At 43.3% G+C, this 15,531-nt stretch overlaps 1 protein-coding gene across 1 annotated transcript in view; it reads left to right on the top strand.

The window, feature by feature from the left end:
• Window positions 1–15,531, top strand: part of LOC135057250 (cadherin-like protein 26) — a 173,698-nt gene that overhangs the window by 63,830 nt on the left and 94,337 nt on the right. The window contains exons 6-8 of the mRNA XM_063963142.1: window positions 1,876–2,042; window positions 3,420–3,551; window positions 11,730–11,915. Coding sequence (XP_063819212.1) covers window positions 1,876–2,042; window positions 3,420–3,551; window positions 11,730–11,915 — 485 coding nt within the window. The remainder of the gene's footprint in view (window positions 1–1,875; window positions 2,043–3,419; window positions 3,552–11,729; window positions 11,916–15,531) is intronic.

Here is a 15,531-nt window from a genome sequence, read left to right as displayed (position 1 = left end):
ACGAGCACCTGGTGTTTAATTAAAGTGCAGGTTGGAAACGTAAAATTAGCCACTGTTAACACAAAAGTCTCAGGATTATACAAGAAACAATATGTACACACTTAAATGTGCGGCTACAGAATGATTTCCAGATATGTAGCTCACAGTGGCATGCCCACAGGAGAATACCCGTGACCCGGGTTGAAGTGTGTTTGTTCAACAAATATGAGCAGTGTAAACGGATGTTGAAAAAAGTACAAATAAAAATAAAAATAAGGTAAATGAACCTGTTACCGCTGGGCAGGAGCTTTCGATTCCTGCTCCCTGGTGCTGTCCCGTTAGCCAGGGAAATGATGTACACCAGAGCCTCAGCGGGGTGGAGCGGTATAGAAATGCACAGGAGACTTGCCCGTGGCGTCTTCACCGAGACGTTACTGCATGCGGGAGCTCCGTTATCCCCTTTCACATAGGTCGTTTGCCGATGGAGCCGAGGTGGCAGGTGTCCGGCCAGAAGCACCAATCAACAGCCCGTCCAACGCTCGTGCCACTGGTTAGTTTAGAAACCCATACTGTTTGTTGATTTCACTGTGTTTCTCTCTGCAGGCTGAAGGCATGTGACTGATCAGATTAAGTGTGTACATATTGTTTCTTGTATAATCCTGAGACTTTTGTGTTAACAGTGGCTAATTTTACGTTTCCAACCTGCACTTTAATTAAACACCAGGTGCTCGTATTTATCATACGGTTATACAACATTGTTGTGATGTTTTAATAATTGTATTACACCCCCGGGAGGTTGTTGCATTGTATTTTATGTGCATTCTTATTAAATATTTTATACTATATGATTGTTAAGCGCCACTTGTTTTTTTTTGGTAAGATCGTCCAGTATGCTGCACCTCTGGCGATCTCGGACTTCATTACTTCCTGCTGTAGATTGGAAAAATTGAAGCTAAACCTTGGGGACTTATAGAAGACCACTAGATGCAGCCTTCGCCAGCTGCCTCTGTCCGTCGGGCTGTTGAAAGTGGTTCAATCCCTGTGAACATCGCTAGTCCAGGTAAAAATTGCGCAGTGTGCATGCACTGAGCGTTTTTCCTGCCAGCTATGTTCACATCATCGCTGTGCATACACGCTGGGCAAAAACGTCCAGTGTGTATGCACCTTTAGATTTCACTCCAGGCCTCAGCATTCATGCCTACATGAATATGGATAATATTGTATCTATGACAAATCATGAGGTGGGACATAATTTTTCTAGCAATGTTGTATTGGGATATGGTTAATATTAGAGAACCTCAGGCATTGGAGGCAGAATACACCAGTACTTCTAATTTGGTGAGGCAAAATAATCAGGGTTTCTTTGAGGAGATCACACTTTTAGGAAACTTCACAAACTGCTTTGTTTTGAACAAGAGAGGACTGGTACCACATGACCACCTTTAACCTTCGGTATATACCACTCCATCCCACCCAAGTGCAATATCATTTATCTCCTATTATTATTATTACACTTAGTTTTAGATTTAAAAGTCAATTTTTGTCATAGTTTATAGCTGCTATTTGAAATCATATTATGTCTACAGACGATCTCATGAAAAACTGTTTTTTATGTGACATTTTGAGGAAAATGGAAAGATAATAAGATGATATTTTATTTTACTATTAGAATTACAACTTCCATTTAGATTTTAAAATATATTTACTTTTATAAAATGTTTAACTGTAACTTTGGCATTAATGCTTCCCTTGAGCATAGCATGCATTTAGAATTTCACAGCTAGGTTTAAAAGAAATGCCAGTAAGACAGACATTGATGACCTTGGTGGTTTTTTAGTTTTGGGTCCTGAGGGTAATTTAATTTCCTGTCATGACAATGGGATGTGTCTGTTTTAGGTAACACAATCTTCACAATGCTAGCATATGACATGGATGAAGAGAACAGTCCAAACTCAGTCGTGAGTTATTTCCTTGTGTCTCAAACGCCAACAGATCCCAACGTCGAGTTTACCATTGATAAAGACAAAGGTTTCATCTCATTCAAAGGGTGTCTAAATTATGAGGTATGGTACAGATGACCTATAAAGAGTAACACAGCATTTGACTTACAGTATGGGTAAAATGTCAGTTCCCATTACATAACCTGTAACAAACTGCCGCGGTTTTGAAAACTCATTCTTGAAAGTCAAATGAATACATGAAGAAGTAGAGATCTAACTACTCATTTATATTTGCTTTATTTGCATATTTTAGCATAAAGTGGTGCTGTTATACTTGATTTTTTTGTGCCGCCCACTTCCCCTGGTGATCTCTGTGAACAAACTATATTTATATCTATAGCCATAGTTGCTTTATATTGATATGACTCTATGGGGGATATTCAATTGTTTGAAAAGTCAGTTGGGTGTTTGTTTTTTCCTGTCTATTAGATAAGAAAAAACAGACACCCAACTGACTTTTCAAATATTTGAATTCCCCCCTATATGTAGCCTACTTGAAGTTCAGTTAAGAGTTTAATATATAATTTTTAAATTAAAAGAAACATATCTGGAAGCAAGGTTTTAAGCGGACACAGAATAAAGGTAATTAATGTAACTGTTGCAGTATTTCACCAGACCATGCATCACTCCTCTGTTCCGGCTTTGTGCGAGCTTCCCCTTAAACCCCTCCACCTCACCCTCCTCCATTCCAGCACCTACGTACTGGTTATCATTTTTGTCATGGCACACATGAAAGTAATCATTCCATCAGAAAATATTATGCTTTTAAATTATACTTATACTTGCTTTAGAGTAAATTTAGAATTGGAGGAAAGCATTCATTCATTCATACATGCATATTCATTTAGCTACTCATCACCACTGACCTGGTATGTAAGAGTCAGTTCTGAATAAATATGTGTGTAAAGTCTGTCTGTTTTATGGTACTGTGCATGGATTCATACTGCCACATAGAAAATTAATACATTTTGGACAGTATGTTAGTCCTGTGGAATGGAGCTACAGTATGTGGATTATGGGTATTCCTAAAATGCTGTGAGTTATACATTTTCCCTGGACCATCTGGCAACAGTGCAAAACCACTTAGAGATGGCAGAAAGCAATATTTTCCATGACACCAATGTGCTTAGATACAAGAACATGAATCAGCATAGAGTTTTTGAACTAAGGAAATTGCATCATATAAAATATAGGTAGCCCCGATGTGAACTATCTATGAGGGTCAAACAAGCAGTATATTGTAGAAGACTGAATTAATGAATGTGGCCTGAATGTAGTTGTAAGCCAAGCTTAGTGATGATTTTGTTATGCCAAAAATATTAATAAAAAGTATAATTTTGGTTTCTTTTATTCTTGATTCACTTTATCTAAATAAAACCAATTTTAAAGGTCTGAATCACGTAATGTATTGAACTAATTAAAACTCTTCTTTTTTTCCAGAGTAATAAAAATTACAAGCTGGTGATAAAAGGCAGAGACAATGGTGTGGACATACAACTGAGCAGCACCTGTGAGGTCTATGTTACTGTGCTAGACCGAAACACTAACGCACCACAATGGGCCGAAACAACTGTATGTACTTACAAATAGATATATGGAGTGTGCTTCTATACCCATCGCACTCTTTCCTGATTTGTCATTGTTGCTTAGACTCACAGCCTGCTCTGTAATGTCTTGGTAGACTTTATTAATGAGCTGTAGAATTGTCATTTTGCCTCCTCTAGAATCATATTGGCTTTGGATAGTGATTGGTTGTCTACCATTATTATTGACTAGATTCTTATATTATGTACAAAAGAAAATAGGCTAAAGAGTAGCACTTAGTGAAAGTTGTGCTTAACAAATTGTGAAGTTATCAAATACACACATAATAAACAGTAGACAGCATTGAAGTAAAAACAAACAAACAAACAAACAAACAAACAAACATTAAGCTAATAGCTATCTGTTATAACAGCTGTGTATCAGTATATCAGATTTTACTGTAGATAATAAAGTGCTCATTCAGTTTCTAAGGATGGTGTTTTTTGCCAGTGGGTGACTTTATTTCAGGTGTAATAGTACCTTAATAAACATTGGACGGCCTAAATAAAATATACTTTTTATGTTCCACATGAAGCTCTGGATAAAAGGGTGACAACATATCCCCTGTACCTCAGGGTATCAGACAGAAATAATAGTGCAACATAGCTAAAATAAGTATATACAGTAAATGTAATAGAAATCATGTAGTAACGTGCCTGTACATGAGCAAAGACAAAATGTAGCTTATTTAAAATCCATAGGTCACTCACAATACATGCAGAAAGTTATTCTGGCCAGGTAAAGTTCCACAAGTACAATAAGTCCAGTGGTGTCCAGAGGTAGGTGTCACCTAGTATTGTCTCAACACATTTCATCTGTTGGCAATGGCACCTCCTGAGAAAGTCTGTGCCAGCAGACAGGAGACAAAAGGGGAGATGTATCAAATTTTGAAGAGAGAGTAAGTACCAAAAAAATCATCATCTAACTGCCATTTCTCTTACGTCCTAAAGGATGCTGGGGACTCCGTAAGGACCATAGGGTATAGACGGGCTCCGCAGGAGACATGGGCACTATAAAGAACTTTTAGTATGGGTGTGCACTGGCTCCTCCCTCTATGCCCCTCCTCCAGACCTCGGTTAGATCTTGTGCCCAGAGGAGATAGGGTGCATTACAGAGGAGCTCTCCTGAGTTTCTCTGTTTAAAGAATTTTGTTAGGTTTTTTTATTTTCAGGGAGCACTGCTGGCAACAGGCTCCCTGCATCGTGGGACTGAGGAGAGAGAAGCAGACCTACTTAAATGATAGGCTCTGCTTCTTAGGCTACTGGACACCATTAGCTCCAGAGGGAGTCGGAACGCAGGTTTCACCCTGCAGTTCGTCCCGGAGCCGCGCCGCCGTCCTCCTCGCAGAGCCGGAAGATAGAAGCCGGGTGAGTATTAGAAGAAAAGAAGACTTCAAGGCGGCAGAAGACTTCAGATCTTCACTGAGGTAAGCGCGCAGCGGTAACACTGCGTGCCATTGCTCCCACACAACACACACAGAGCAGGCACAGATGGGTGCAGGGCGCAGGGGGGGCGCCCTGGGCAGCAATAAATCTCAAGGATGGCATATTAGAGAATATTAGGCTGCGGAGGCAGTAAATAGATAAACCCCCGCCATTTTTTGTAAATCAGAGCGGGACCGAAGCCCGCCGCTGGAGGGGGCGGAGCTTGATCCCTCAGCACTAACCAGCGCCATTTTCTCCACAGAAGCTGCAGAGACGCTGGCTCCCCGGACTCTCCCCTGCTGAACACGGATCAGAGGGCTGAAAAAGAGGAGGGGGGCACAATTATTAACGCAGTGAGTGGGGAAATCATTAGTATAACATAAAAGCGCTATCTGGGTTTAGTCCAGTGTCAGTTTGGCGCTGGGTGTGTGCTGGCATACTCTCTCTCTGTCTCTCCAAAGGGCCTGGTTGGGGATTTGTCCCCTTATAGTTAAATCTCGGTGTATGTGGGGTGTCGGTACGTGCGTGTCGGCATGTTTGAAGCGTAAGGCTCGTCCAAGGAGGAGGTGGAGCAGATGAGTGGTGAGTCCCCGTCGGTAGTGCCGACTCAAGAATAGATGGATATGTGGCATATGTTAAATGCAAGTGTAGCATCCTTACATAAGAGACTGGACAAAGCAGAGTCCAGGGAGACAACAGGGGGTCAATCCACGGATTGGACCGACTCACAGGGCCCTTCGGGGTCTCAGAAACGTCCCTTGTCACATATAGTAGACACGGATACCGACACGGACTCTGACTCCAGTGTCGACTATGATGAAGCAAGATTGCACCCTAGGGTGACAAAAAGTATTCAGTGTATGATTATTGCAATAAAGGATGTTTTGCATATCACTGATGAACCCTCTGTTCCCGACACGAGGGTACACATGTTTATGGAAAAGAAACAAGTAGTAACCTTTTCCCCATCTCATGAACTTAACGAGTTATTTGAAAAAGCTTGGGAAACTCCAGATAAGAAACTGCAGATTCCCAAAAGGGTTCTTATAACATACCCTTTCCCTACGCAGGACAGGGTACATTGGGAATCCTCTCCCAGCGTGGACAAGGCTTTAACACGCCTGTCCAAGAAGGTGGCGCTGCCGTCTCCTGACACGGCGGCCCTCAAGGATCCTGCGGACCGCAGGCAGGAGACTACGTTAAAGTCTATTTATACACATACTGGTACCTTGCTCAGACCGGCAATTGCGTCGGCATGGGTATGTAGCGCAGTTGCAGCTTGGACAGATACCCTGTCCGCTGACCTTGATACCCTAGATAGGGATACCATTTTGTTAACTTTAGCCCATATTAAGGACGCAGTCTTATACAGTATATGAGAGACACTCAAAGAGACATTGGATTGCTGGGTTCCAGAGCCAATGCCATGGCTATTTCTGCGAGACGATCCTTATGGACCCGACAATGGACGCGTGATGCAGACTCAAAAAAGCATATGGAGGTTTTACCTTACAAGGGTGACGTGTTGTTTGGGGACGGTCTCGCGGACCTGATTTCCACAGCTACAGCAGGTAAATCTACCTTTTTACCTTTTGTTCCCCAACAGCAAAAGAAAACTCCACAGTATCAGATGCAGTCCTTTCGGTCGCATATGTCCAGAAGAGGTCGGGGCTCCTCTTTCCTTGCCAGAGGTAAGGGCAGAGGAAAGAGAACGCCTGCTTCGGCTAGTTCCCAGGAGCAGAAGTCCTCCCCGGCTTCTACTAAGTCCACCGCATGACGCTGGGCTCCCCTACGGGAGTCCGCACCGTTGGGGGCGCGCCTTCGACTCTTCAGTCAAGTCTGGGTTCAGTCAGACGTGGATCCTTGGGCGATGGATATTGTTTCCCAGGGCTACAAGCTGGAATTCGAGGAGGTGCCCCCGCGCCGGTTTTTCAAGTCGGCCTTACCAGCTTCTTCCCCAGAGAGGGAAGTAGTGTTAACTGCAATTCAAACGCTGTGTCAACAGCAAGTGATTGTCAGGGTTCCCCTGGTCCAACAGGGAAAAGGATTTTATTCGACCCTGTTTGTGGTCCCGAAGCCGGATGGTTCGGTCAGACCCATTTTAAATCTAAAATCCCTAAACCAGTAATTGAAAAGATTCAAATTCAAGATGGAATCGCTCCGAGCTGTAATATCCAGCCTGGAAGGGGGGGATTTTATGTTGTCGCTAGACATAAAGGATGCTTACCTTCATGTCCCCATATATCCCTCTCATCAGGAGTACCTGAGATTCGCTGTACAGGATTGTCATTACCAGTTTCAGACGTTGGCGTTTGGGCTTTCCACGGCCCCGAGGATTTTCACCAAGGTAATGGCGGAAATGATGGTGATCCTGCGCAGGCAGGGAGTCACAATTATCCCATACTTGGACAATCTCCTGATAAAGGCGAGATCAAGAGATCAATTGTTGAAGAACGTGTCGCTCTCCCTGAGAGTGCTCCAACAGCATGGTTGGATTCTCAATCTCCCAAAGTCGCAATTGGTTCCAACAACTCGACTATCGTTCCTAGGCATGATACCGGACACGGAACGAAAGAAGGTTTTTCTCCCGTTGGAAAAAGCCCAGGACCTCCAGAACATGGTCAGAGACCTGCTAAAGCCAAAAAGAGTGTCAATTCATCAATGCATTCGCGTTCTGGGAAAAATGGTGGCCTCCTACGAGGCCATTCCCTTCGGCAGGTTTCATGCGAGGACGTTTCAGTGGGACCTTCTGGACAAGTGGTCCGGGTCCCATCTACTAATACATCAGAAAATAACTCTGTCCCCCAGGGCCAGGGTGTCTCTCCTATGGTGGCTGCAAAGTGCTCACCTTCTAGAGGGTCGCAGGTTCGGGATTCAGGAATGGGTTCTGGTAACCACGGACGTGAGCCTCCGAGGATGGGGAGCAGTCACACAAGGAAGACATTTTTTTAGGGACTATGGTCAAGCCAGGAGTCTTGTCTGCACATAACGTGCTGGAATTAAGGGCCATATACAACGGCCTTCGACAAGCGGAGAGTATTCTTCGCGACCTACCGGTTCTGATTCAATCAATGTCACAGCCGTGGCTCATGTGAACCGCCAAGGCGGGACAAGGAGCAGAGTCGCGATGGCGGAAGCCACCAGGATTCTTTGCTGGGCGGAAAACCACGTAAGCGCTCTATCAGCTGTCTTCATTCCGGGAGTGGACAACTGGGAAGCGGACTTCCTCAGCAGACACGATCTCCATCCAGGAGAGTGGGGACTTCATCAAGAAGTCTTTGCAGAGATAACGGGTCTCTTGGGAATTCCTCAAATAGACATGATGGCGTCACGCCTCAACAAGAAGCTTCAGAGGTATTGTGCCAGGTCCCGGGACCCTCAGGCAATAGCAGTAAACGCCCTGGTAACACCATGGGTGTTTCAGTCGGTCTATGTGTTTCCTCCTCTTCCTCTCATCGCAAAGGTTTTGAGGATCATAAGACAAAAAAGAGTATAGACAATACTCATTGTTCCAGATTGGCCTCGAAGGGCCTGGTACTCAGATCTTCAGGTCATGCTCACAGAAGATCCTTGGCCTCTTCCTCTCAGGGAGGACCTGTTGCAGCAGGGGCCCTGCGTGTTCCAAATCTTACCGCGGTTACGTTTGACGGCATGGCGGTTGAACGCCGGATCCTAGCTGGGAAAGGTATTCCGGAGGAGGTCATACCTACTCTAATAAAGGCTAGGAAGGAGGTGACGGTGAAACATTATCACCGTATCTGGAGGAAGTATGTCTCTTAGTGTGAAACCAAGAATGCTTCTACAGAAGATTTCCATCTGGGCCGTTTTCTCCACTTCCTACAGACAGGAGTGGATATGGGCCTGAAGTTAGGCTCCATTAAGGTACAGATTTCGGCCCTATCTGTATTCTTTCAGAAGGAATTGGCTTCTCTCCCTGAAGTCCAAACTTTTGTGAAGGGAGTGCTGCACATCCAGCCTCCTTTTGTGCCCCCAGTGGCACCATGAGACCTGAACATGGTGTTACAGTTCCTTAAATCACACTGGTTTGAACCCCTTCAAATGGTTTAATTGAAATTTCTCACCTGGAAGGTGGTCATGTTATTAGCCTTGGCTTCGGCAAGGCGTGTGTCAGAATTGGCAGCCTTGTCTCACAAGAGCCCCTACTTGATTTTTCATGTGGATAGAGCGGAATTGAGGACTCGTCCTCAGTTTTTGCCTAAGGTGGTGTCTTCATTTCATATGAACCAACCTATTGTGGTGCCTGTAGCTACAAGTGACTTGGAGGACTCCAAGTCCCTGGATGTAGTCAGGGCATTAAAGATTTATGTAGCCAGGACGGCTAGGATTAGGAAAACAGAGGCTTTGTTTGTCCTGTATGCAGCCAACAAGATTGGCGCGCCTGCTTCGAAGCAGACTATTGCTCGCTGGATCTGTAACACAATTCAGCTGTCTTATTCTACGGCTGGATTGCCGTTACCAAATTCGGTAAAGGCCCATTCCACTAGGAAGGTGGGCTCTTCTTGGGCGGCTGCCCAAGGCGTCTCGGCTTTGCAGTTATGCCGAGCAGCTACTTGGTCGGGTTCAAACACTTTTGCTAAATTCTACAAGTTTGATACCCTGGCTGATGAGGACCTCGCGTTTGCTCAATCGGTGCTGCAGAGTCATCCGCACTCTCCCGCCCAGTTTGGAGCTTTGGTATAAACCCCATTGTCCTTACTGAGTCCCCAGCATCCTCTAGAACGAAAGAGAAAATAAGATTTTAAACCTACCTGTAAATCTTTTACTCCTAGTCCGTAGAGGATGCTGGGCGCCCGTCCCAGTGCGGACATATTTCTGCAAGGCTTGTATATAGTTGTTGCTTACATAAGGGTTATGTTACAGTTAAGATCAGTCTTTGGCTGATACTGTTCTTACTGTTAACTGGTTACGTGTATTCCAAGTTATATGGTATGATTGGTGTGGGCTGGTATGAATCTTGCCCTTAGATTAACAAAATCCTTTCCTCGTATTGTCCATCTCCTCTGGGCACAGTTCTCTAACTGAGGTCTGGAGGAGGGGCATAGAGGGAGGAGACAGTGCACACCCATACTAAAAGTTCTTTATAGTGCCCATGTCTCCTGCAGAGCCCGTCTATACCCCATGGTCCTTACGGAGTCCCCAGCATCCTCTACGGACTAGGAGAAAAAGGTTTACCGGCAGGTTTAAAATCTTATTTTTACAGGCTATGGGTTCTATGTATGTACTAAGTCTTGGAGAGAGATAAAGTAGAGAGAGAGATAACGTACCAGATATCAACCAACCAGATCCTAACTGCCATTTTTCAAACACAGCCTATAACATGGCACTTAGGAGCTGATTGGCTGGTACTTTATCTCTCTCTAGTTTATCACTTTCCAAGGCTTATTAAATTAGTAAATAGACCCCATTGTTTGAAAAATTACAGGAGCTGATTGGTTGTTACTTTACATCTCTCCACTTAATTCCTCTCTGAGCTTTGAAAGATCTCCCCTAAAATGCAATAACAGGGGACAACCTACTGCTGGATACTATGCAGATTGTCACAGTGGCAGGGATTTTTTTTTAGAGTGTGCAATGTGTGTCTGTGTTTTGGGGCACAACTCTGCATGAGGCCCTGTGTGCCCAGCAGAAAAGTAATTCAATAAAAGTTTAATGTTCTGTACACATATCTGACACTTGGGGGTCTATTCATGAAGCAATGAAAAAAGTGTGGAGAAGTGAGCCTGTGGAGAAGTTGCCCATGGCAACTAATCAGCATTGAAGTAACAATTACAATTTGCATACTATACAATTGTACAGAGCAGCTGATTGGTTGCCATTGGCAACTCCTCCACAGGCTCACTTCTCCACAGTTTTCACTGCTTCATGAATAGACCCCTTGAACACTTATGTGATACTATTATAGAAATATACAAATCAGTAATTCAGTGTTAGAAATTAAACAATGATAGTATTTAGACTGTACAGTGTTTTGGTTATACAGATGTGTCCTCTTACATCCTTGTGCAGTCACGCTAAACATCCCTTCAAATCGCGCCATGACATGGCAGGACTCGGTAGCACCAAGCGTCTTTTTTGCGTTTTTTTTCCAGCAAAAATGCATCTTAGACGCGATGTAATCCAATAGGACACACAAACAGTTCTGCTGATTACAATGATATGCAGCATGCCTATATTGTGTATGTAATTGCGGCTATATCTGCATCCGAAATGCCGCGTTACAGTGTTTTCCAGGAAAACACTGAAGCATAGCATTTTGTATGCAAATACAGTTGCAGTCACACACAGAATATAGGCACACTGCATATCATGTTAATCAGCAGAAGCTGCTCGTCTGTCCATTGTGTTGTATTGCGTCTAAGATACATTTTCACAGAAAAATTGCAAAAAAGACACTCGTCGCTATTGAGTCACATGGCACTCACACGTTATGTGTACCGCGGCTAATAGCGCACAAAGCAAAGCTGTAAGAGGACATATCTGTAAATGGTGAAACTATTTTTTTATTAACTGGCAACTGTTCTTAATATATTATATTGTAAAGCACCCTCATAAGATTTTTTTTAAGTTGTAACATACTTAATTTTTGTCACAGATTCATAGTTATCTTACAGGCTGCAGTTTCATGAACTGTTGGCTCACAAAATGGCTGACTCACCCCTGCGCAAACATCAGTACACTTCAAAAACATTTACAGGCCTCTAATTTGTTTTCTACTCTACAGCTTCAGACCAGTATACCTGAGCGTGATGAGAATGTAACTATTTTGCGATTCGGTGTAACAGATGGGGATACCAAGTTTACATCTGCATGGAGGGCAGTGTACTCTATTGTACATGGCGATGATGACGAAAACTACAAAATTGTAACAGATCCCGTGACAAATGAAGGAATTCTAACTGTAGTGAAGGTAAATTTATACGGTAGAAGTGATTTACAGTATGTACAGACCAGAACAACAGTGTATATGTACAGCAAAATGGGGTCTGTCAACTGAAGCATTTCACACAGGTTAGTTTTAAAGATTCATATCACTCTCTTCTGACTAAGGGGTCTATTTACTATGCCTTAAATGGAGATAAAGTCGACGGAGATAAAGTACCAGCCAATCGGCTCCTAACTGCCATGCCACAGGCTGTGTTTGAAAAATTACAGTTAGGAGCTGATTGGCTGATATTTTATCTCCATCCACTTTATCTGCATCCAAGGCTTAGTAAATAGACCCCTAAGTCATAAGTAACAGCGACTCAAGAGCATATTTGTTCAGTGACGTGGTCAGGTGAGGCAGAGCCTCTCCTGTCATACTCCACTATACTCCAGTGTTTTCATTTTAAAAATTATAAGAAAAATACAAAGACGATATGATATCATCTTTGTATTATTCTAATAATTTTTATAGTCAACACTCTGGAGTATACTGGACTATGACATGTGAGGCTCTGACACCCCTGCCACCCCTGACTGCACATCTCTGATAAAAAAAAACTCACCAAATTTCCAGCAGTACAGATGTAGCCATGCTCATCGTTGCTGCGATGCAAAGGCACGGCAAGTGTACCCACGACTATGTAGGCGCGTACACACGCACACCCATTAAAGTTTATGGAGCGAATGCCAGCTGCAACCAGTTGCAGCCAGATGCATTTGCACTATGCCACAATGTGTATGCCCGTGCATACGCATCGCGGCATAGATGAGCATGGCTACATCTACAGTATATATACTGCTGCATCTTTGTATAATGCCCATATGAACCCTCTGGTTCATATATGTGTGTGTATAAATCTGGCTCTAATACTAGCCAGTGCCTCCCCAGCCATTTACCTCACCGCACCTCACTGTATTCGTTTGCAGAAAATCTCCAATTTTAGTGGCCTCACATATTGTTTCCATTTCACAAAATGGTTGCCTATGAATTGTGTATGTATATATATATATATATATATATATATATATATATATATATATATATAAAAGCAAAATATTAGTGTCTAATGCACCTCCACCTGATACTTCTGCTCCCACTTGTTCCATTTGTCCCTGTCCCACCAACTAATCGTCTCCCTCTGGTCCTCCCTCTAGACAAGCAGAATAGTCATCCCATTCACAATAGCATGTGTTTTTTATGTCCACCTACACACAGTCACGGCAGATATTCTTCCTAGCTACAGTACACCTGTCTGAGTAGCCCAATCCATGCTCTCTGGCAGTGATCTCTATGTTATCATTGCCCACTCACCCAAATTAGGGAGATACAGTATCTCCCAACCTTCAGAGAGAGCAGACCCTCCCAGAGAGGATCCAGCTGCCACAAGGGGACATGGTGTTTATCACACCATTCTGCTCCCTTGGTTAAGCAATGAGAGGCAAAGATGTGAGGAGGAAATTATAGACAATGGGGCAGATGTCAGTAGAGTTGTGCATACACCCATTTGGCCAGAATATATTGTGTGACTTCACTGTGCTCGTGATCAGAAAATGAGCCCTTGCAAATACAAGAAAACAGTCAAACACATTTTGATGGTATCTAGGTTTTTGACAGGAGAGGCAGAATGGGGGTGTGACAGGCTATTTATACATAGGCAAATTTCAGTGAGTAGGTGTTCGTCCAAATTAGAGATGTGCGGCTGGCACTTTTCATGTTTTATGTTTTGGTTTTGGTTCTACGTAATTCCACTTTCGTGTTTTGGTTTTGGCTTGGTTTTGCCCACCCTTTTGTGTTTTGGTTTTGGATCTGGATGATTTTTGAACCCCCCCCCCCCCCCCATAAAAACAGCTAAAATCACAGCATTTTGGGGTCATTTTGCTACTACTATATTATTAACCTCAATAACAATCATTTTCACTCATTTCCAGTCTATTCTGAACACCTCACACCTCACAATATTGTTTTTAGGCCAAAAGGTTGCACCGAGGTTGCTGGATGACTAAGCTAAGGGACACAAGTGGACAACACAAACACCTGGCCCATCTAGGTGTGGCACTACAGTGTCAGACAGGAGGGCAGATATCAAAATAAGGCCCCAAACAGCACATCATGCAAAGAAGAAAAAGAATTGCAATGAGGTAGTTGTATGACTAAGCCAAGCGACACAAACAATTGCCCCATCTAGGCGTGGCACTGCACTGGCAGACAGGAGAGCAGATATCAAAAAAAGGCCCCAAACAGCACATCATACAAAGAAGAAAAAGAATTGCAATGAGGTAGCTGTATGACTAAGCCAAGCGACACAAACAATTGGCCCATCTAGGCGTGGCACTGCAGTGGCAGACAGGAGGGCAGATATAAAAAAAAGGCCCCAAACAGCACATCATACAAAGAAGAAAAAGAATTGCAATGAGGTAGCTGTATGACTAAGCCAAGCGACACAAACAATTGGCCCATCTAGGCGTGGTACTGCAGTTGCAGACAGGAGGGCAGATATTAAAAAAAGGCCCCAAACAGCACATCATGCAAAGAAGAAAAATAATTGCAATGAGGTAGTTGTATGACTAAGCCAAGCGACACAAACAATTGCCCCATCTAGGCGTGGCACTGCACTGGCAGACAGGAGGGCAGGTATAAAAAAAAGTACCCTAACAGCACATGATGCAAAGAAGAAAAATAATTGCAATGAGGTAGCTGTATGACTAAGCCAAGCGACACAAACAATTGGCCCATCTAGGCGTGGCACTGCAGTGGCAGACAGGAGGGCAGAGATTAAAAAAAGGCCCCAAACAGCACATCATGCAAAGAAGAAAAATAATTGCAATGAGGTAGTTGTATGACTAAGCCAAACGACACAAACAATTGGCCCATCTAGGAGTGGCACTGCAGTGGCAGACAGGAGGGCAGATATCAAAAAAAGGCCCCAAACAGCACATGATGCAAAGATGAAAAAAAGGTGCACCGAGGTTGCTGTATGACTAAGCTAAGCGACACAACCACCTGACCCATCTAGTAGTGTCATGCAGTGGCTGAATGTCGAGAGTTGGCCGCAATTGTTCAGTCCACTGACAGCATCTCCAGAACGCTCCAGTCATTTTTTTTAAATTCTGCAATTGGTGGACTTATACGGCAGTAACTCAGGACTAATACAGCAGTACCCCTGGACTCATACAGCAGTGTCACACAGGATGGCACTTTTCAAAAACTAGGCCACAAACAGCACCTCATGCAAAGATGTCGAAGAGGTGCAATGAGGGAGCTGTATGACTTATCCAAGCGACACAAACAATTCCAACTGGAATTATACGTCCAAATCACTGTAATTATACGTCCAAATCACTGAAATTAATTGGTAAAATCACTGTAATTATACGTCCAAATCACTGGAATTAATTGGCAAGATCACTGTAATTATACGTCCAAATCATTGGAATTAATTGGCAAGATCACTGTAATTAATAATTATATGTCCAAATCACTGTAATTAATTGGCAAAATCACTGTAATTAATAATTATACGTCCAAATCACTGGAATTAATTGGCAAAATCACTGGAATTATATGTCCAAATCACTGGAATTAATTGGCAAGATCACTG

This window comes from Pseudophryne corroboree, chromosome 3, assembly GCF_028390025.1.
Source record: "Pseudophryne corroboree isolate aPseCor3 chromosome 3, aPseCor3.hap2, whole genome shotgun sequence".
NCBI lineage: Eukaryota > Metazoa > Chordata > Amphibia > Anura > Myobatrachidae > Pseudophryne > Pseudophryne corroboree.
This window is presented reverse-complemented; position numbering and strand designations above follow the sequence as displayed.